The sequence below is a fragment of the Cydia pomonella genome, chromosome 2 (genome assembly GCF_033807575.1).
Source record: "Cydia pomonella isolate Wapato2018A chromosome 2, ilCydPomo1, whole genome shotgun sequence".
Classification (NCBI taxonomy): Eukaryota; Metazoa; Arthropoda; class Insecta; order Lepidoptera; family Tortricidae; genus Cydia; species Cydia pomonella.
In genome coordinates this window covers 16,890,426-16,912,878 of record NC_084704.1, presented here as the reverse complement: position 1 = coordinate 16,912,878, position 22,453 = coordinate 16,890,426, and the positions used below count along the sequence as shown (strand labels likewise).

The following is a 22,453-nucleotide window of genomic DNA, read 5'->3' as shown; positions in this document are numbered from 1 at the left end:
AACTCTTTTTCTTTTCGTGCTGTTCGGTTGTGGAATGCTTTGCCATTAGACATTAGACGTGCTAAATCCATTCCCGTTTTCAAAAATCTTTTGAAGACTCACTACCTTTCGCTGCCTTAACTTGCCTTTATTTATGATTGTATAATAATATATATAATGTATGTATGTATACATGTATTTATTTTATTAGTATGTAGGTATGTATTATATTGCTTGCGTCTTCATTTTGTTGAATTATATGTATATCGGCACTACCCGTTCAATGTTGTAAGTTCATTGTTTCCTGCTACCCAAAGGTTGTCTGGAAGAGATCGCTTCTTAGCGATAAGACCGCCTGGTGTTACCTAACTTTTACGTGTTTTTTCATTTCCTGTCTATTTTTAAATGTATGGTGCACAATAAAGAATATTTACTTACTTACTTACTTACTTACTTACTACTTCTGATCAAAAGTCTTTCGCCTTTATAGTTGTACGAAATAATTCAAAGTTTGTACGGAACCCTCGGTGCGCAAGTAAAACGAACTCGCACTTGACCGGTTTTTTTTAAATAAAATCCACTTCTAGTAAGTAGTTCATAAGTTGGAATATATATTTTTTTTAGAATAAGTAAATACACAAAATACGTGTGGTAAAAAAAATTAGCACTTCTATATTTAAAGTCGACCCTACCACTCAAAGAGAATTTGAATTTGCGGCATCTTTTCGAACGATGGCTCCATACCTTTGGCCTATGCCCGGGTTAATGAATCGTTCACCATCATATTAAGTAAAACAATCATGCTTCTTTTCTGTTATTAAGCTTTTTGGTAAGGAAAAATTTGAGTTTCTACAACCATGGACACCTAACAACACAAAGATACAATACAACACAATTAACAAAGATTAAACCTCTTTAACCGTTATAACAGCACTTTGATTATGAAGAAAATAAAATGTCACACTTGAATAAGATACAATTTTTAAAAAATAACCAGGCGTCGATGACATTCAATTTGCACGTCACCATAATGTCACGTGTCCGTCTTACGAATTTTGAATCTGACCACGTGACCCCTGACGCGAGTTTAACATTTTTCCCCATCACAAAAAGTGCACAGCGCCGCTAAAGAAGTTTTCACTTCAAAAAAAAAGTTTACTTTGACAATCCACCTCTATTGCGAATTATGTTTGCTGCAAATAGAACGCATCAATTTAAGTAGGTGCAGTTCTAGGTGATATGTTCTGTTAGGCTGATATTGATAATAGGTATATCATATATCATTTTATTTTCGTAATAGGATTTTACAATCACTTTATGACGTCAAATAGTAACATTTACTAAAAAAATAAATTTAGTTATAGTCTGTCAAGCAAAGTCTGTCAGTAGCAATGTAAAGCAAACTGAAGTATGGCAACACTCACAGAGCAGTAAGAAAAGCAGCAATGTACATCGAACCGAAACATATTTTTTTCCGCTGAGCGCGCTCTTCGTACGTCAACTAAAATTGCAGCTCGCGGTTTATTGAAGCATTTGGAAATTGTTATTATTATGAGAGGGACAATTTAAACTGGAGTAAAAACGATGTCAATCAATATGATAAACGAGATCAAAAAATACCTATTTGCAAACGGACTATGCTGGAGAAAATAATGTTTGAATCAAGACATTGCTTCCGCAGGTAGCTGGATTTTAATAGGTATATTATCAGATTTCTCGGTTGGAATTCAATATTAAAGATATATCACGATAAAATGCAATACAAATGCTCCTTTATGCAACCTTCAAAAGCTAATTAGACATATTTAGGTAGGTACAATCGAAAAATATATCAATAGATTGAATTAAAATAAAGGTTTGTATGCTTAGTAAAAGGTGGACGCAAAAGGCGAGCGCTCGCATTCTTAACCTTTGGTATGCTTAGGAGCAGATCTGCTACATATATATTCAACTTAAACATGAAGATGTCATAGCTAAATAAATGTAAAGGTTAAGGCATTTGCACTTGAGTACTTTTTACCAAACGAGCTGTTAGTAGGTACCTATACTACTGAATTTAACTAGAATAAAACAATCCATTGTTTTATATAGGTAAATATTAAAACCTAGGTAAGTAACCCCTGAGCCATCACTGGCAGCGGTAGCCCTGGTAGGGTATCACTGTAACTATTCTTGTCACAATTGCAGGGCTTATTAAATATCAAATATCTGGACTATTTACATCATTTCATCATCATCATGGTTTTATTCTGTTTTAGCAAACTTAGAAGACAAATAGGGAGCAAAGAGAACATGAGCACCACGGTAGAAAGCTGTTTTTAACATCAGTTCAGAAACTGAAGAAGCCCAAAGAAAATAATTATGCCACTTGTTAATTGTAAATTAGTGTATTTCTCTTGAACAATGTCACATTCACATACCAGTGTAATTTTGAAATGGTTTTACAATATATTTATATAAATATACAGATTAAAAATAAATAAAACACAACTGCAGATATTTTGGTGTTCATTTAATTTCAAGGCAATTAAGATACGGGTCACTTTAGCTTACTTACACTTAATTCAGGCCATTCATTGAAAAAATATCATTAAGTTATCAATGTTACTGGTCCACTCCAACCAAGCATCAGAATACTTTGTACCTAGTCACTTATTGCATCTTAAGCATAAAACAGATCTGTTTGAAAATTTGTAATTTCAAGTTTAAAGTTTCCATTCCAAGTTTCAAAATGTATTCTTATAGTAGTAGTTACACATAAAACTTAGTCTAAAGCAATTTGCCTAATTTATAGTACAGAGATATTCCAATATCTCTGAGACCACTCTTACATGCTAGCTTGGTAAGGTTTTGCTCACACTACTGTTTTTATACAGGCTAAAAATGTTAGATATTTACATGTATTGGCTAGATCATATTTTATATGTAGATATTTAAAAAAGTCATTTAGATATCAGGAGAATGCTGTTAAGAAATTTTATTAACTTTCACATTAGTCTATTCAAGACTTGTCAGGAACTGACACAATTTCAGGTACTCAAAATATTAATAAAAGATACCTTGACAATGGAAACTTAACAACTTCCACTCATGTGAGTAATATGGAGTTATATTGTTTCTGGATAAAAGAAGGTATGATTTAAATGTTAAAATATTTTTCTAAAATTATGCACACTGAATAAATTATTTTAATTTATTGAACAAACAGGTAAAGCGACTTAAAACTTCTTTTAAATAGGTACATACCGACTTCAGAAAGTATAAACTAGGATTTTCCATAGGTATACATGTGCAATAGCTGAGTGCATGAAACAAATCAGCCTAAATAATATATTTTCGTGATGATTAACAAACGGACAACTTTACAATAATAATCTAAACTATTGTCCCAATTTTTTTAGTTTTTTTAATTAACAAGTTTATTTTTCGTCTTGTTTGCGTTGTACACGTATGTACGTAAACCGCCGTAGGTAAGTTTTGTATGAAGAGAAACTTTTACGAACGCCTTATATTGGGCGAGTTTTAATCCTGCAACAAACATATGGAAGTATTAGGTTGATGTTGCGAAAGAAAGTAGGTATAATCAAGGTTCTTAAACGTCTTAAGATTGTTTAAAAAAGTTACCTTTGAAAATATTTGAGGACTTCGTCTGTTGATATTGGGAACAATCGAATCAGTTGCGGTTTCGAGGGCACAATTCGTGGTCTTATTGGATATATTTAGGCATACGTTTTATCTTTATTTAAGTCTTTTAACCCTGAAACAGAAAAAACTGCACATTATCTTAAAAATTCTCCGGGATCTTGAAGTAATTATCATAATTTTACTTACATTGTAGGCATCTTGACTTTGCTTATGGTCATGCACAATATTATTTAATATATTGATATTTATTTTAATGCTGGGAGCAGAAATTTCTCTTGAATTAGCACCGATTCGGAATGTAAACAAACAAGATGGACGATCCACATTCTACAGATAAAACACAGATTACACGCGATTTTGGAATTATTCGAACACAGTGTTGCTAGCCCGCGATTTTTCAAATTTGCCGCGTTTTTCTACTGACAAGATTTGCTTGACCAACTATATCTATTTACACCATACACATACTTATTAACTCCAAGGGTTAATGTCTTCTAGATAATCTGAGATTTTGTAATATCCGTTAAGGGATAAAATAAGTAAATCATTCATTGGCCAATGTGTTCGTTTTTACAATAAAATTCCTTTAGATTTTCAAATTTTGCCATTAAATCAGTTTAAGTCAGACATCAAACGGAAGTTGTGTACATTTTTTTACACAACTTCCGTTTGCCAATGAATGATTTACTTATTTTATGAAGTCTAGTTATAGTAGGTACAAGTTTGTTTTTGTGTAGTGCTTTATTGTTTGCAGCATGCCGAAAGACATGCCTCACGTCACCATCACAGAGCAGCCTGCGGATAAATCGCACAGGTACGACATGAGGCCAAAACGAATTTAAACGCTAACGTGAAGACTTGCATTTCACAGCCCAGTCCATTTCACAGCTCCAACCCCCGGGGTTAGGCCCACTCTCTAATGATGATGGCGCAGTTAAGCTAGTAGAAGCTACCCCAGGAGGATACTAGCTGTGCTAGCGCTGGAGAATCCCTTGCTGGGCTTCCATGCTCAGGTAACATTATATGTACATGGACGCCGAGGCTGCCCCACGTCGTAGTCTGGTGGGGGGTGGGGGGCAAAACCGCGCTCTATGCCAAGGCAAGAGCAAAGCAGCTTTGGCACCCCCTGCCACCCTGACCGTGGACTTCTGCAACATCAGGGGTTTACATTTCAATCTTAATGCTGTCCACCTACACCTCGAGACAGCAAAGCCGGCCTTGCTCTTTTTGACCGAGACGCAGATATCGTCTCCAGCGGACACATCATACCTCTCCTACCCTGGGTATGGACTGGAACACTCCTTTTCGCCTAGGACTGGGGTGTGCGTGTACGTCAGGGTTGATATCAGTTCTCGCCGCCTCAGAAATCTTGAAGGTAGGGACTTGTCCACCTTATGCCTGCGTATAGACGATGACCATCCCCGCGTCTATTCGTGCCTATATAGGTCCTATAGCGGTGATGCCGAAACTGACCGACTCATGGAGCAGATCCAAACGGCTGCAGACTCTGTGCAGCTACAGATCCCATCCGCTGAGATCATTACGAGTATACTTGGCGATTTTAACGCCCACAACGCCGAATGGCTTGGTTCAAGCAAGACTGATCATGCGGGTAGATCTTTATATAACTTTGCTCTGGCATTTGGCCTGACACAATTGGTTAGTACGCCTACGCGAATCTCAGATGTGGAAGGCCACGAACCTTCCCTGTTGGACCTTCTGCTGACCTCTCATCCGGCTGACTACCGTGTATCCGTTGAAGCCCCACTCGGTTCTTCGGATCACTGCCTGATCCGGAGTACGGTGCCACTGGGTTCCTGTTGGTGGCAAATCCCAAGCCTGGTCTGGTCGTTCCTGCAAAAAGGCCTCTCGCCGGAAGCAAGAGTGTTACCAAGCCTGGGTAGATGCAGCGGCAGTACGGAATGTAAAGACTAGCGCATTAAAAAAGGAATTTAACTATGCCTCCAGGTCCTTCAAAAAAGTTATTGCCAGAGCATAGTCGCTGCACATTGGTAGAATTGGCGAGAAATTAAAGCGCCTTCCTTCGGGAACTCGTGCGTTCTGGTCTCTTGCCAGAACTATCCAGGGGAATTTCTGCAAGCCATCTTTTCCGCCTCTGTACATAGGAAATGATTCATTGGCCCACGACGCAAAAGACAAAGCCGATCTTTTAAGTAAACTCTTTGCGTCCAACCCGACTTTGGATAACGGGGGATACGCGCCGCCGACCATACCGCGGTGCGAGAGCTGCTTGCCGGATGTCCGGTTCAAGCAAAGTTTAGTGCGTAAAGCACTTCTTTCCCTGGAGACTTATAAGTCGAATGGGCCCGACGGAATCCCTCCGATTGTGCTGAAGATATGTGCTCCTGAGTTGGCACCGGTCTTAACGCGTCTTTTTCGGCTCTCTTACTCTTCTGGCGTAGTCCTGACCTCGTGGAAGTCAGCTTTGGTGCACCCGATCCCTAAAAAAGGCGACCGCTCAAATCCATCCAACTACAGGCCAATAGCTATAACCTCCCTTTTCTCGAAGATAATGGAGGAATCAACTGCCAGCTCCTTCGGTACCCAGAGGACCACCAGTTGCTTAGTGACCGACAATACGGATTCCGTAGAGGCTTCCAGTTTAGAGAGATCTTCTAGTTTACCTGACACATATCGTTGGGCATAGGCAATCGAGACAAAGGGTGATGCATTGGCTGTTAGTTTGGATATAGCGAAAGCGAAGACATAAAGCACTTCTTTTGAAGCTACCATCTTATGGGGTTCCCGAGAGATTATGTGTATGGGTCAGGAGCTTTCTAGCAGGCAGAAGCATAAAGGTTGTAGTTGACGGTAAATGCTCAGACTCCATGACTGTGAATGCTGGTGTCCCCCAAGGGTGTGTGATATCACCCACCCTATTCCTTCTGCATATCAATGACATGCTGCAAATCAGCGGCATTCATTGTTATGCTGATGATGATAGTACGGGTGATGCCTCTTACACCGGCCGCACCAATATCTCTCGGGAAAACGTCATCGAGAGCCGGAACAAACTTGAGTCTGAAATTGAGACTTCCCTAAAAGAAGTCTCTGAATGGGGTCGACTTAACTTAGTCCGTTTTAACCCTACCAAGACACAACAAGTTTTCGCGTTTACCGCAAAAAAGTTAGAGTTTGTAGTGTCACCTCGTTTTGAGAGCACTCCCCTGACTGCCACAGCCGGTATCGGAATCCAGTTCCGCGGCCATCTAGAGGGTAAGGCTAAATTAGCCTCAAAAAAGCTCGGTGTGCTCAACAGATCCAGACAGTATTTCACACCGGCCCAACACCTACAGCTTTATAAGGCGCAGGTACGCCTGCACAATCTGCACATGGAATACTGTAGTCCCTCTGGACCGCATCCAACGAAGAGCGACTCGAATTGTCGACTGCCAGCGTATTTCGGATCGGCTTGACTCCTTGGCGCTGCGTAGAGATGTGGCCTCGCTCTGCATTTTCTATCGCATGTACAACGGGGAGTGCTCCGAGGAATGGTTCGGATTAATCCCTGCCGCTTCTTTTCGCCATCGCCCTACGCGACAACATTTCCATCCTCATCACTTAGATGGTTGGCAGTCCTCAACTGTGCGTTTCTCCAGGAACTTTCTACCTCGCACAGCTAAACTGTGGAATGAACTGTCACCTGCGGTATTTCCGGACCGATACGACCTTTAAACCTTCAAGAAAAGAGCGTACTCCTATCTTAAAGGCCGGCAACGCACTAACAACCCCTCTGGTGTTGCAGGTGTCCATGGGCGACGGTAATCGCTTACCATCAGGGATCCGTCTGCTCATTTGCCTCTTCTATCATAAAAAAAAAACAGTAAAAGTGCTCGGCTAAAGTAGGCAGGTATGAAAGTTAAGAAGTGATCAACGGTACGCAGGTGTCTGTCTAGCTTTGTTTTTATTACATTCACTATTAGTCTAGATTAAAAAAAATCAAAATCGCTCTCCTTTTTGATGTGACTGGCAAATCATATTGCTTCTTAGCAACCGGGTTTTTTATTTTTTTTACCTACCTGTAGTTGACTCTGTTCACCCAGCTCAGATCACCCGGGTCAATTAAGTAAACTAAAAATACACTGAGTTCACCTACGATTTTCTTGAGGGTATTAAGTAAACTTTAAGTATATGTAATTCCCCTTTGTTCACCTGAGGTGCACAAAGCTAACAGACAGTAAATTTAATGTACCTGTGACCAATTATGGGTGTATTAAGTTTACTTTAGGTTTATTTAATTTACTTTTTCTTTACTATGTTAACGGTTAGCAAATTTAATGCATCAGTGACCCATTATGGGATTTATGTGGTTATAAAACTACGTTTAGTGTACAATACTGTAAACCTATTATGGTGTAGGTACCTACCTAATTAGTAGTAGTAGAACACCTTATTGAACTAAATAATTTATAGTTAAAGAACTGTTACCTCGGTGTTTTTCAAAAAAAATTTAGCACTGTAGTTTCGGAGATAAGAAGACCTCAGCACAGGAGTGGCGCGACAGTATCTCACTTTTGAGATAAATTACCAGTCCCTCTCTAATGAATAGCGGTACAAAAATACGGGTAGTCTATTTCGCGGGCTATATACTGGCGCGCCACTCCTGTTCTTGGCCGGAAGGTGGGGGAATGGTTATTTTTTGCCCATTTCTTAAATAACTTATAAATTATTTATCTTTAATTTATAAAGAAATTCTCTTAATGAGTCCTTTCATTCGATATTTTAACACGATATAGTTTGCAAAACTTATTTATTTAATTTTTAAGCGTAATTTTTTTACGTGTCATGGCCGTCTTTGGGTTACAGACTTAGGTACTCCAATGTCTGTACCAAATGTTAACTGTAGTTATTAACTGGTCACATAGTTTCGGAACAAATAGGCTACAGCTGGACAGATGGGTAGACGTTTTTGACCAAGGTACGGAAGCCTAAAAATCGGTCAAATGCCTCTCGGGTGATGGAGTCTCAAACTATTCAGTTTAGAAAAAAATGATATTAGAAACCTCAATATCATTTTTAAAGACCTATCCATAGATACCCCACACGTATGGTTTTGATGAAAAAAGATTTTTTGAGTTTCAGTTCTAAGTATGGGGAACCCCCAAAATTTAGTGTTTTTTTTTTCTATTTTTGTGTAAAAATCTTAATTCGGTTCATAGAATACACCTACTTACCAAATTTGAACAGTACTTATAGCTCTTATAGTTTCGGAAAAAAGTGGCTGTGACACAATCGGACAGACAGACGGACATGACGAATCTATAAGGGTTCCGTTTTTTGCCATTTGGCTACGGAACCCTAAAAATCTCAGATATTTAAGGCGTCGTTATACAATGTGTCCGGTCAACGATGTCGGAGCCGTTAAGGGCGTGTAGTACAATCGATTTCATCGATAAATCACCACGTGTTTTTTTTTTAAGTCAAGGGTAATTAAATGGCGGCATTTTTAATTTTTCGAACACCTGAGCACGGGTGCTCGTGGTATTTTTGGCATTATCTGTCAATTTTTCGTCCCACGAATACAAAAAATATCTTATTGGATGGCTAAACATGTAAGCAATCGATTAAAGCTAATAATTGTATGCAAACATTTCAATAGCAAGGCAAAAAAATTTATTAAAAGTAAATAATCAGAACAGAAACGCATTACTTTTTCAGTTTTTATTTTTTTATGTAAAAACTAGGTCGTTTACCTACATTTTTTTTGTTTTGTGTTTGTAGTACAGGATATTGGCTAGACATCAATACCAAAATTACGGATCTGACATAATAACTTTAGAAGTTACAGAGGTCCCAACATGTGCCTAAAAATGTGTTGTTTTTTTAGAGAAGGAGAAAAAATAAAACAAAGCGCTAATAATCATTTAAATTTTAATAAAAATCATAACAAAAGTATCTTAACGCTAAAGATGACTAACTAGTTGAGTAACTGCTCAAAATAGCCCCCTCGATTTTGTAGACAAGCAGTTGCTCTTATCGCAATATGCTGCGTAGACCGCCGAATCATCTCCTTATCTTCTCTTAACATGTTTCCATGTTCAATTATTCTTTGCACTAAATCTTCCCTTGTGCCCGGTATGTCAACGTACACTCTTTGTTTCAAGGTGCCCCATAGAAAATAATCGAGTGGAGTTAAGTCCGGTGATCGAGGCGGCCAAGCGACATGTCCGTCACGTCCAACCCACGGGACATAATGCTCATTCAAATAATTTCGCACATCTCTTGCAAAATGTGGAGGAGCACCATCCAGCTGCAAAATCATCCTCCTCCTGTATGCTACTGGCAGCTCCATTAATGCGTCATGGAACTGTGTTTGGAGAAATTCTAAAAATCGTGGGCCATTCATTGTCCGAGGTAGAATAATTGGCCCAACTAAAATATCGTCAATGATTCCCGCCCAAACATTTACTGAGAATTGGTGCTGGAACGAACTTGGTCTCACAGCATGAGGATTCTCCAACTGCCACAGATGCTCATTGCGGTGGTTTACGTATCCCAATCGCGTGAAAGTGGCCTCGTCGGTCCACATAATACGTTTCAAAAACGTTTGATCTATTCGTGCTCTTCTTGTTATCCAGGAACAAAAAACTGATCTTGCAGCGTAATCTGGTCCAATAATGTCTTGTACTCGTCTGAAATGGTAATGGTGTAATCCTTCTCTTTTTAATACTCTCCAGACTGTCCACTTGCATAAATTCATCCTGTTCGCTATTCTTCTAATGCTCAGTCTCGGGTCCTGTGTGACTAATCTTAAGATCTCTTCTTCGTCCTGGGGTGCCACAAGTCGAACACGTTCATCCGCGGGTCTTCTTATGCCGTTCTCAGCGAGCCGTGCATGAATTCTTATGAATGTGCGAGAATTCGGAATGGGTCTGTTAGGAAACCTCCTTGCGTACTCTCGCGTACAGCAGCATTAGCGTTCCCGTTGCAAAACCCATAAACGAAATGTATGTCAGCAGTGTGCTGACTAGAATAGTAGCCGTCTTCCATTTTAACAAAAACGGAAAATAAACAGCAGGTCCAACAACTAACAAAAGTTTCAACAATAACACAATCGAACTGAAGTAAGCCAAAGATAGCAGAAGTTTGTTATCACAACGCAGAGCGAGGGATGACTGATTGATCTGGCAGCACCCCTTGACTTATCTACCTGCTTGTAAAAGAAAAACTGGGAGTGGGGATGATAATTCTTGGGATTATCTCAAGTTATTAATAAAGGTAATTAACAGGGTCATATTTGAACACGTGTTATTTTTGAAGTATCGAAGATAGAGCTATGATTTTGGTATGCATTTCTAGCTAATATCCTGTACTACAAATGCAAAACAAAAAAAATGTAGGTAAACGACCTAGTTTTTACATAAAAAAATAAAAACTGAAAAAGTAATGCGTTTCTGTCCTAATTATTTACTTTTAATATTTTTTTTTGCCTTACTATTGAAATGTTTGCATACAATTATTAGCTTTAATCGATTGCTTACATGTTTAGCCATCCAATAAGATATTTTTTGTATTCGTAGGACGAAAAATTGTCAGATAATTCCAAAAATACCACGTGCACCAGTGCTCAGGTGTTTGAAAAATTAAAAATGCCGCCATTTCATTACCCTTGACTTAAAAAAAAAAAACACGTGGTGATTTATCGATGAAATCGATTGTACTACACGCCCTTAACGGCTCCGACATCATTGACCGGACACATTGTATACAAAATGCACTCAAAGTCTTTATTTTTTGAATATTTAACTCATTAAATATTTTTTTCAATATTTTAATAATTAAATACGCGTTTGGGGCATTTAATTTATGTACACATAGTAAGACTATTTTAGTATAAAAATGTGTCTAGTATGAGAACTATGAAAATTAGTATGAATGATTAATGTATCAATCGTTTATCTCAATTGATTGGGAGTGTAAGGTGGCATTGTAATTAAGAAATATTAAATATTGTTAAATAAGCCCAAATTATAAGTTCGTTATATCTAACGAACTTATAATCGCTCTTAATGCTGAAGCCCCGCAATTGATACATAAAACCAAAAAATATTCTAAATGTTACGGACGTTAGGTAAATCACGTATGATATTATTATGAAGAATGTTTATTAATATTAGCTAACAAATTGTTAAGAAAATTTGGGGCGTTTATAGAGTTCCGTACCTCAAAGGAAAAAACGGAGCCTTTATAGGATCACTGGTGCGTCTGTCAGGCCATCTGACACAGCTCATTTGCTCCGAAACTACCTACTGGATCAATAAGTTTTAAATTTGGTACACATAATCTAAATCTGTGACCTAAAGACGGACATACCTAGAACGTACATAAATTAATTTTAAACATAGGATTTTTGGGCTAAATGAGATACAAATGTTTTGCAATTTATATCGCGTTATGTATCAAATGAACGGGCTTATTATGAGAATCTGATATAAGTAATTAAAATTTAATGATATTAATAGTTTAGAAGTTATTTGAGTAATTATTCAAAAAATACACAGTCGCAATGGTTACTTAAATCGTGGTGTGACTGGTATGGAGAGCTATTGCAAAGATCGAGTTCCACGTAGGGCCGAAGACCCGAAGAGACTGGGAGAGGCGCGTCTACACTTGATACCGAAGGTCGAGGCTTCGAGAGATTGGTGCTCAAACACAGAATAATAGTACAAGTGTCTAAATACGAAGGCCGAAGACTAAGCTCCGCGTAGGGCCAACGGACTCGAGCCTCCTACAATTTACACAAATATCTTAATTGCGAAGACCCATGGCCGAGTTCTGCGTAGGGCCGAAGGCGCCAATACGCGCGAAAGCCAAGTTGCGGCAGGTAAGTATTTAAACACATTAGAGCATCAAGCGAGACCGAAGGCTTCCAACCAAGGAAGTAAAGTACTATAATACAGCACAATGTAAGTAGGCGCAATGAAGGCACGCTTCCTGCAACTTTCAAAAGTAGATTGTGAAAGCCGAAGGCCGAGCTCCGCATAATGCCAAACTCTGGAAGCCTAATGCGTCTAAGAAAGGCTCGCCATTTCATTTAAACACAGAATAATGGTACAAGACGTGTGTCAATGCGAAGGCTGAAGGACTAACTTTCCGCAGTTTGACCCTCGGCCTCGCTTAGCTGCGCTCACCTATCAGCCCTAAACAGAGCTCGGCTTTTACTAATGAGAGTATCTTAATAATTTCACGGATGTATTCAACCTTTAACTTACCCCGGAAACGCGCACCTAGTAGACGCTATGGGTCTTCAGTCTTCGCTGATACTGGCTCCTTATAATCCCAATTAATCGATTAATAAAACGATTGATTCATTAAATATTTTGTACGAATTCTCATATTGCTTATATTTGACCCATTATTACACCAAACAAGTTTTACTGTGCGCACACAGATTAAATGTCTCAATAGCTTTATAAATGGCTAAAATATTGACTAAACCATGAAATATAATATAAAATTAAAGTACATTTTGAGGCATAACGAGGCCTAACTACTGGGACTTGGTATTTCGGTGCGACGCTGAGGATTTATTTTTTTATCTTTAAAGGGCTGTATATTTTGAACCATGGCCTTTTATAGGTACTCCAAACTTTCAGAAAATACGCGTTATTATTACTATTATTTTTTGCAACAATTGTTATAAAAAAGTATATTTAAAAATTGTGAGTCTCCATACAACGAACTCATTATCTATCTCACTTCCGGTCAAGATTTAGATGGGGCAACCAGGAAATTCGGATTCAGCGGGATCAAATTAGGTAAACAATCCAGGTGGTTGCCAAAAAGTAATACGATTTGCCAGTAGACATGGATTTTATCAAAAATATGACCTAACTATATTATGGTCGTCGATTATTTTGATGGCAATACGGATGGATAAACTATCTTGTGATTCGTTTTCTAATAAAAGTTACTTACCTAGCTTCACGCTCACACACACACACACACACACACACACACACACACACACACACACACACACACACACACACACACACACACACACACAAACTCGCGCGCACGCTACATGGATATGATTGTAACTTCAAACATTAGTGCTAATAATTCATAACAATCACTGTTCATTTAGAGCTACCTTAAATATTAGATACCTACTCTAGACTGTAGCTACTTAATCATATAATATGTACATAATACAAAATTAAATATTACTTAAGCGTAATCGTTGATTATAGTATTGTATAAAAGTAAAGATTGATGTGTCGTTTTTGCATATACTACGTGTTTACAACTAACTCTGCATTGCAAGCGCACATGGTTGTTAAGTAACCCTCTTTTTTGTTATGAACTCATTAAGTTAGGATCACCCGTGTTTGGGTAATCGTTATAAGAAATGAATTATGTTTGTTTTATATAAATTACTTTTTGTCAAACGCTTACAGATAAAATCCAGAGAAAACTAATAGAACGGCGAATGCTGTTCCACCGTGATACAGTTATATAACTAGTACGGGGAACAGAAGACGCTTACCTACTCCTATGTTTAAACAAATTAAATGATGTGTACCTTTAGCCTTTAGTGCATATATAATATATGTATACCTAAATTAGCGTTGTCCAAATGTAAGCAGTTGTTACTTTTATGGGACTAAATAAAGATTATTTATTTTATTTTTTTTTTTTTTTAATTGTGGCATTGTATGTAGGTAAATAGGTATTGATTACTGCAGGAATCGAAAATGGGCGTCTTTATCGTAGCGCCTGTGTCGATTTCAGGTTTCGCTACCAGAGTGAGCAGGAGCGAAGACGAAGATCCGTCAGATCGATCCTGGGTGTGAGTAGCACATCGGAGCACAGGACATACCCCGCCATACGCGTCCACGGGTACAAGGGGCCCTTTGTAGTCCTGCTGTCGCTGCTCAATCCTCACAACAACTTGTAAGTATTTAGCTACCTTGTATTAGTTGTACGCGTATTGCAAAAGTTCTTTACTCAATAAGGTAAGTGAGGCATATAAGGCCAACTTTAATTTGAACTGATTTTTACAAGTAATTAGGGTATTATGTAAAACTCACGCAATATAGGTTTCTCATTTAATTAAGTTTCTTCATAAGTATACCAAAATAGTTATAAAAGTATCACGGCACCCTGGGAAAATAGACGTTTTATAAAGATACTAAGGGCCTTGATTGAGCAGAGTATAGTTGAGGATTGCAAAAAATATATTTTGTCAGTAATAACAGATTTTAATTGTTTTTAACTTAAGAGTTATACAATTAACAATAGGTATTTGGTATCTTCACAACAGGAGGATAATTTTAATTAGCGGAAATAAATTGCTTTGGGCCTTAGTATCTTAAAGTTTTAAGAAATTGTCGAGTTTACTCGAGAATAGTAGGCTAAAACTAAAATTTAATTTTCATTAAACACACACAGCTCTTACACAAATAGAAAATCAATGAGGCCCGGGACCGAGCCTTGTTACTCCCGCTGACATGGGCCTTCTTAGGAATAATATTGAATGTAAAATATACAATTATATCTTTTCCTTCCTCACACAGATAACTTCTATTTGCACCCATAAACATTAAAACACAGAATGAAATAAGAAACTCGATAAAAACAAACTTTGTTTTCGAAAAAAAAAACATGAAGCCCAGCTGCGACCTCCCTTTCCGACTGTATAGGGCCCTCCACACTCGTGCGCGAATCGAGGCGCGAAGCCGCGAACGCGAGTGTGGAAGGCCCTCGCGTCGATTTCGCAGATTGTTCACGCCTTTGCGCCTTATTACCCGTTTTTTGTCGGTATTTGGCCCGCTTCAAAGGAGACGCCAAGCGCGAACTTGCAAGACTCCACACTCGCAATCGCTATACGCCGCGATTCGCTCACGAGTCGGTTAATCTGTCCTTCTATGGCGGCTACTTGGTTATATTGGGTGCGAACTTGATCAACCAAAAATCAATTTGCTAGTTCACAGTTTGAATCAGTGCCTTGCCGCAAACTAAATCCGATCAGCTGACGCTTCGGTGCCATCTTGCCGCGAACCAAACTGCGAAATAGCCGTGAAGTTGTGCGAGTGTGAAGTCTACGTCAACGTCGCGGTATGTTCGCTCCGCTACCTAACTTATTAGTTATTTGGCGCGCTTTCTTTATAAGGATCAGGATATTTCTTGGCTAGTTTTTATACCAACAAACTAAATTTTTGAAAAGTAACATACTTAGACAAATATAAAATAGCCTGATACGTAAAAACTAGCCAAGTCAATTCCTGAACTTTAATATACCCCAAGTGAAGTAGAACTTGGCACCCATATACTTAGATCTCAATTATTTTACCGGCAAAATCAAACAACGATACCAATAGAATAGAATAGAATAGAATAGAAAGTTCTTTATTATTTAACATTTTTGTTACATATAAATATGTCCATTATTTACAGAGTTCATCCTAATAGCATCTGCACGGTATTGAACTCAGAAAATTACAAATGCCGAAATGGAGTGCTCTTCATCATCTCTGACGAGCCTGAAGTTGTCTTCGAAAACTTGACCATTCTGTGTACAAAGAAAGATGACATAAATAAAATGTTACATAGTCGCAAGTCGATAAACATCGACCCATTTGCAGGTTAGTTTTACTCCTCCTTCCTTAATCTTACGGGCCTAATTCATAACCTATAAAAGAGTACCTACCCTGTGTCTGCTTATCATACTTTCTAATCTTTAGAATTTGCTAAAGTCAGTTAACTAGTAGAGTGAGGGTAAGCTAACTCTGCACTATTTTGAATAGTACAGAGAGTGCAAGTGTTATTTTAACAATTGTTTGTGATAACACTATCACAAACGTCAAACTTTTATTAAATTATGACGTTCACAAAAAACTCGATTTCACAAAAAATTATGAGTAGGTAGTGTTGCCTACTTCAATTGCAATTTGGAAAATAAACTTCCGGCTATAGTTCGATTTCTTGACAATATTTTCCAAATGTTTTTTTCCGTAACTTTAGAAAAACTCATTGTTAGGTATAATCGAGTTCATTGAATCTCTCGTTGATATAGGTCTTACGTTCAAGTCATAGTCCCATTTAGCTCCCAGTACTCCCTTCATCAGTACAATAGAAGGAAGTAGGATATTATTCAGTTAAAAAAATATTTGTTTACAGCCGGCTTCTCGCACATATCTGATCATCGACTTATAGATTTCACGGCGGTCCGTCTCTGCTTCCAAGTAATTCTACCGGGATCGGACTGGACTCTAGCTGACCGTTCTGTCTTTTCGAAATACACCAAGAGTCTAGTTCCTGTCGCTTCAAATGTCGTATACGATACGAAGAGACACAATGACCTCAAGATCGTGCATATTACCTACAGTGCTGGACCCCAAACGGGAGGAACTGAAATGATTTTACTATGTGATAAGGTAACCTTTGCGATTAAAATTTGAAGATTCTGTATACGTACGTGACTTAAAACATCGCTGTATTGAAAGAACGTGTTTACAGGAGGTACTTCAAAAGAAAATCTCAAAACCGCGAAATTAAACTCAGTTTACCGCGTTGTACTTAGTAACTTGATGATGCATGATGATGTGGTACTATTTGTGTTTTCAAAGTAACTACCTAGTTACACTATTATACTTATATAAGATCTATTTTAGTTTATAAATCATAATTACAAGTGCAAGCATGTATCAACTGCCCGCCCTTTAGATTTGGTCAAAGGCGACTGAGGAATAGGAACGGGTAATGGTGTTAGCCGCACAAGGCGCGAGCTAAAGACGGTGGTTGGATTTGGGCTTGGCTACTTTTTTCTTATATTAGATTCATTCATCAATATGGCCCTATCGCGAAAAACGGAAACCGAAATTTCTTTTTTTTAATCTGTTTCTCTAAATTGGAACGGGCCTGCATATTATATACCTACATGTAACGGAAATCTCCTTTTACTTTGTTTTCAGTACTCAGGGCAGATACCAGTTGTCGTATTCGAAAATGGACTTGGATGGAGACAAACTGTTACACCGAAGATGTGTCACAAACAGTTGGCAATCGTGTTCCTGGCTCCTCCCTACAAGGAAGAGCGGGACCCTAGATGCCCAGACTATCTTAAGGTACTTAACTATGAAAGCATTTTATCAAGACTGTCAGTCTGATATGAGCAAGATCATTAAATCAGGGTACCATAAGATGATACATACTTTTTAGAATTCTTTATTTACAATAACAATATACATAATGGATATATACAGAGAATTACTATAACTAGCTTATATCTTAAATAGGACTGTCAGTCTGATATGAGTAAGATCATTAAATGAGGGTACCATAAGATGATACATACTTTTTAGAATTCTTTATTTACAATAACAATATACATAATGGATATATACAGATAATTACTATAACTAGCTTATATCTTAAATAGGACGGTCAGTCTGATATGAGTAAGATCATTAAATCAGGGTACCATAAGATGATACACACTTTTTAGAATTCTTTATTTACAATAACAATATACATAATGGATATATACAGAGAATTACTATAACTAGCTTATACCTTAAATAGGACTGTCAGTCTGATATGAGTAAGATCATTAAATCAGGGTACCATAAGATGATACATACTTTTTAGAATTCTTTATTTACGATAACAATATACATAATGGATATATACAGAGAATTACTATAACTAGCTTATATCTTAAATAGGACTGTCAGTCTGATATGAGTAAGATCATTAAATCAGGGTACCATAAGATGATACATACTTTTTAGAATTCTTTATTTACGATAACAATATAAATAATGGATATATACAGAGAATTACTACAACTAGCTTATATTTTAAATAGGACTGTCAGTCTGATATGAGTAAGATCATTAAATCAGGGTACCATAAGATGATACATACTTTTTAGAATTCTTTATTTACAATAACAATATACATAATGGATATATACAGAGAATTACTATAACTAGCTTATATCTTAAATAGGCCTTTGAGGCAATGTACCAAGGATGCTGCGAGGAAGCCGCCTGCTCTTCGGTCATCAGTTACGTCAACCAGACGTTTCGCGATTTCTCCAAAAAACTTGTGCGCGCTGGGATCCCATGGACCTAGAGTTTCAACGCCAAATGGTACAAAATGGTACTCTCTACCGAGGCTCTTATATTTATTGCGTTTCAAATGAATTTCAAATTTTTAGAATTAGGTCACTAAATAGCGATGTGTTGGGTCATATCGAGACACATCCACTGGTCAATTATATCGAGACACATCCTGCCATGGTAACAAAGATGTATTACGATATATTTAGCCACTTTGATGGCGCTGATTGTGCCCTGGTCATGTCAGCATAACTCTATCTCTCTGTCTCCCTTGTTCTTGACAGACGTTACGGCGGACCACCTTTCTCACGATCGACGATGATAGCGGTCTGGTACGCCTATCAGTAACAGCTTTTAGAACGACTAAATTAAATAACGGTTTGTGAAGCGTTTTACAGAAGGGATAAAACTATATCCATCCCTTTTCAAGGGCCATAAATGCCATAATGCTAGCACAGCGAAAAGACAGTAAGATTCTCTCTGACTATGCACGAATGAGAAAAGATCCTGGCCAAACTATATATTCCATGTTATCCTAATATCCCACATACATATAAGTCATGGTCACCTTAATTAGAAAGAGATGCAACGGCCTAGTTTGACTTCTCATGTGAACACACTTTTTGGCCAATGTAGACTGTCCGGATTATTTTCTAAGTCCGTGGTCACTGTTCATTTATACGTGTATACACAGTGAACGGAAATTTGTGTGAGCCTAATTTATAATTAAATTCCATCAAATCTACTAAGAAATATCACTGTCACAATGACATCTTTCAACGTCAGTATAACGGGCCAGATGTCGTCAACCTTTTTGTAATAATAAAAAATATAAATAATTATCTTACTTAGGTAACGAACATAATAAAATCCGTTATCCGTTGGAATACGGAAGTTACGTCAAAATATGCGACCGAAAGCGTTCCACTTTGTCGCTTGCCATAAGGACACCTTGGCAGGTTAATCGAAGATACAAGCAATTCTCGTCCTTATGGTAAGCGACAAAGTGGGACATTTTCCTGGTTTCGGTCACATAGACTCCATTTTCTATACCTTTAATGAAACTACATAAATGCAGGGTTTTGTTAAATGTGTCGCCCTTACTTCGACTGTTAGATGTATATATATACAGTGTGGAAAAATAAGTCGGGCCCTGGAGGGAAACTAGCTTAAATCCTTAAGCTGGCTCATTTTACTTAAAGGAGACATTCCTTTATTTTTTTAAAGAAACAAAACTACATTCAAAGATTTTCTAAAACTCGCTAGCCTCGCCCGGGACTCGAACCAACTAAAATTAAAAAACAAACACTCCCTATTTTATTATACTAATCGATAGTATTATTATTCAGGATAACACTTCTCTAACAAATATTTGGTTACTGTTCACTTTCAACAAGTAAAAGACACGTTCTCTTATCCATTCTGTGTTCGTGAAACGAACAAACAGGTCAGGTTTTCGTTTAATGTTTGGCGTGGAATCAAAAGTAATATGGTTGTTTTGGTGCACATTTACGAAGGACATCTGAATGCAGCAAAATACATTGAAATATTGGAGCTTCTACAAAATCAATTAAACCTTCTACCGGAAGAGGAACGAAATAATATCATTTTTCAACAACCTGCCCACAACAGCAGAATTGCCAGGGCTTACGTTAATGAAAATTTCAATGCCTGGACAGGTACAAACGGGGCGATTAGATGGCCTGCAAGAAGTCCAGACCTGACGCCCATGGACTTCTTTTTATGGGGTCATGTAAAAATACAGTAAAAAATGTTATTTATGAAATTTGCTATGAAACCGTTCAAGAGCTAATGGTTGCGGTGGAAAATGTTATTAGGGGCATACACCACAACACTTTCCTGAAGGCTACAAGAAATGAATTTCAACGGCGACTAATTTTGTGTAACCGGAACGAGGGGGAGTTAATTAATTTAAGTGTAACAAATTGACAGTAAAGTAAAGTTAATGTTAGATTTAACGATCATTTTTATTTTTAAGACCAAATGTTTGTTAGAGAAATTTTATCCTGAATAATAATACTATCGATTAGTATAATAAAATAGGGAGTGACTGTTTTTTTAACTTTAGTTGGTTCGAGTCACGTGCGAGGCAAGCGAGTTTTAGAAAATCTTTGAATGCAGTTTTGTTTCTTTTTAAAAATAAAGGAATGTCTTCTTTAAGTAAACTGAGCCAGCTTAAGGATTTAAGCTAGTTTCCCTCCAGGGCCCGACTTATCTTTTCACACTGTATATTAAGTAATTATTTATTCACTATACGTACAAAATTAATAATAATAAATGAATAATACACATATCTTAAGACGATAATGTAATTGTATTAAAACGGAATACCAAACCAAATGTTGTTCAGACCTGAACTATTACCATTGTAAAACGAACATTTCTACCTCAAAATAGTTTTAATTCAATATATACGAATGGGACTGCTTTTTTATAAGTCTGATTATTTAAACTACCTAGTTGGTTACTAATACCACACATAACGCTTATCTCGTCGTAACTATAATGAATTGGGGCTTAAAACAGAATCGTATCGCAGTAATTGCGTTGCACAAATGTGGGCACCCGCCAAACATGATTTTGAAGTTGCTTGAAAACCTAAAAATCAACAAATAATTTGTTTATCGCACAATTAATAGATAAAATAGTACTCAGAGCTTCGATGACTGCAAGAGGTCTGGAAGACCACGCACCGTTCGGACCCCAGCTCTAATAAAGGCAGTGAAGGCGATTAAAGACTATGAGGCTAGAGAGAAGTCGCGTGCTATTGAAGCGGTATGCACAAAATGGCCACCGAAAAATACCTACTATTTACAGATGAAAAAATTTTTACCATTGAAGAATGTTGTAACCGCCAGAATGACAGTGTATGCAAAAAACAGTCAAGAGGCGATTGCGGCTGTTCCGAAAGTGCAACGAGGCCATCTTCCCTCTTATGTGATGATTTGGATGGGTGTGTCATACTCAGGGCTAACACAGGTTCATTCCTGTGAAAAAGGTGTAAAAACTGGGGCCAAAGTTTACCAGGAAACGGTTATCGAACCAATAGTGAAGCCCTTAAGCCACACCCTATTTCAAAACCAGCCATGGGACTTTCAACAGGACTCAGCTCGTGCACATAAGGCAAAAACAACTCAAGCCTGGTTTCGAAGGAACAAAATTGACTTTATTGCCCACGAAGACTGGCCGTCCTCCAGCACGGACCTTAACCCCCTGGATTATACCATATGGCAGGTTATTGAGGAGAAAGCCTGTGCTAAACCCCACACAAATCTTGACTCCCTCAAGTGGGCCATAGTTAAGATAGTGACGGAATTAGACATGACAATCGTGCGTGCCGTTATTGATGACTGGCCTCGTCGTTTGACTCGTTTGAGGGCCTGTGTCGAGGCCAGAGGAGGCCATTTTGAATGATATTATCATATGTAATTCCTGATTTTGTGTACTTCATTTTAATATATAGTTTATTCAACTTTCGTTCGTATATTTTATGCAGATAAAGATTATTGCAGTAACAGAATTTTGTAACCAACTAAGTAGGTAAGCATTTAAATGTTGTATCTCAAATTTATAGTAAATTATTTACTTACGTGTATTCTTTCGCTAATAATATATTTACTATTTATGGAACGTTTCATTTTACTGGCAACACAGTGGTAGATTTGATGGAATTTAATTATGAATTAGGGTACAACATAGAATCCGCCTTTGAGAAT

General features: G+C 37.7%; 1 protein-coding gene and 2 long non-coding RNA genes across 5 annotated transcripts in view; 2 read left to right on the top strand and 1 right to left on the bottom strand.

Moving 5' to 3' along the window:
- LOC133534529 (embryonic polarity protein dorsal-like) overlaps positions 1-22,453 on the top strand; it is a 33,310-nt gene that overhangs the window by 4,416 nt on the left and 6,441 nt on the right. For all 3 annotated transcript variants that reach the window (XM_061873695.1, XM_061873696.1, XM_061873697.1), the window contains exons 2-6: positions 4,379-4,438; positions 14,383-14,544; positions 16,048-16,235; positions 16,771-17,027; positions 17,565-17,717. In XM_061873695.1, coding sequence (XP_061729679.1) covers positions 4,379-4,438; positions 14,383-14,544; positions 16,048-16,235; positions 16,771-17,027; positions 17,565-17,717 — 820 coding nt within the window. The remainder of the gene's footprint in view (positions 1-4,378; positions 4,439-14,382; positions 14,545-16,047; positions 16,236-16,770; positions 17,028-17,564; positions 17,718-22,453) is intronic.
- LOC133534530 (uncharacterized) lies at positions 1,422-2,479 on the top strand. Its single transcript, XR_009802047.1, has 2 exons — positions 1,422-1,660; positions 2,238-2,479. It is a non-coding gene; the product is annotated as an uncharacterized LOC133534530 (long non-coding RNA).
- Positions 2,475-4,068, bottom strand: LOC133534531 (uncharacterized). The gene is made up of 2 exons (XR_009802048.1): positions 3,604-4,068; positions 2,475-3,507 (listed from the first exon to the last, which is right to left on the bottom strand). It is a non-coding gene; the product is annotated as an uncharacterized LOC133534531 (long non-coding RNA).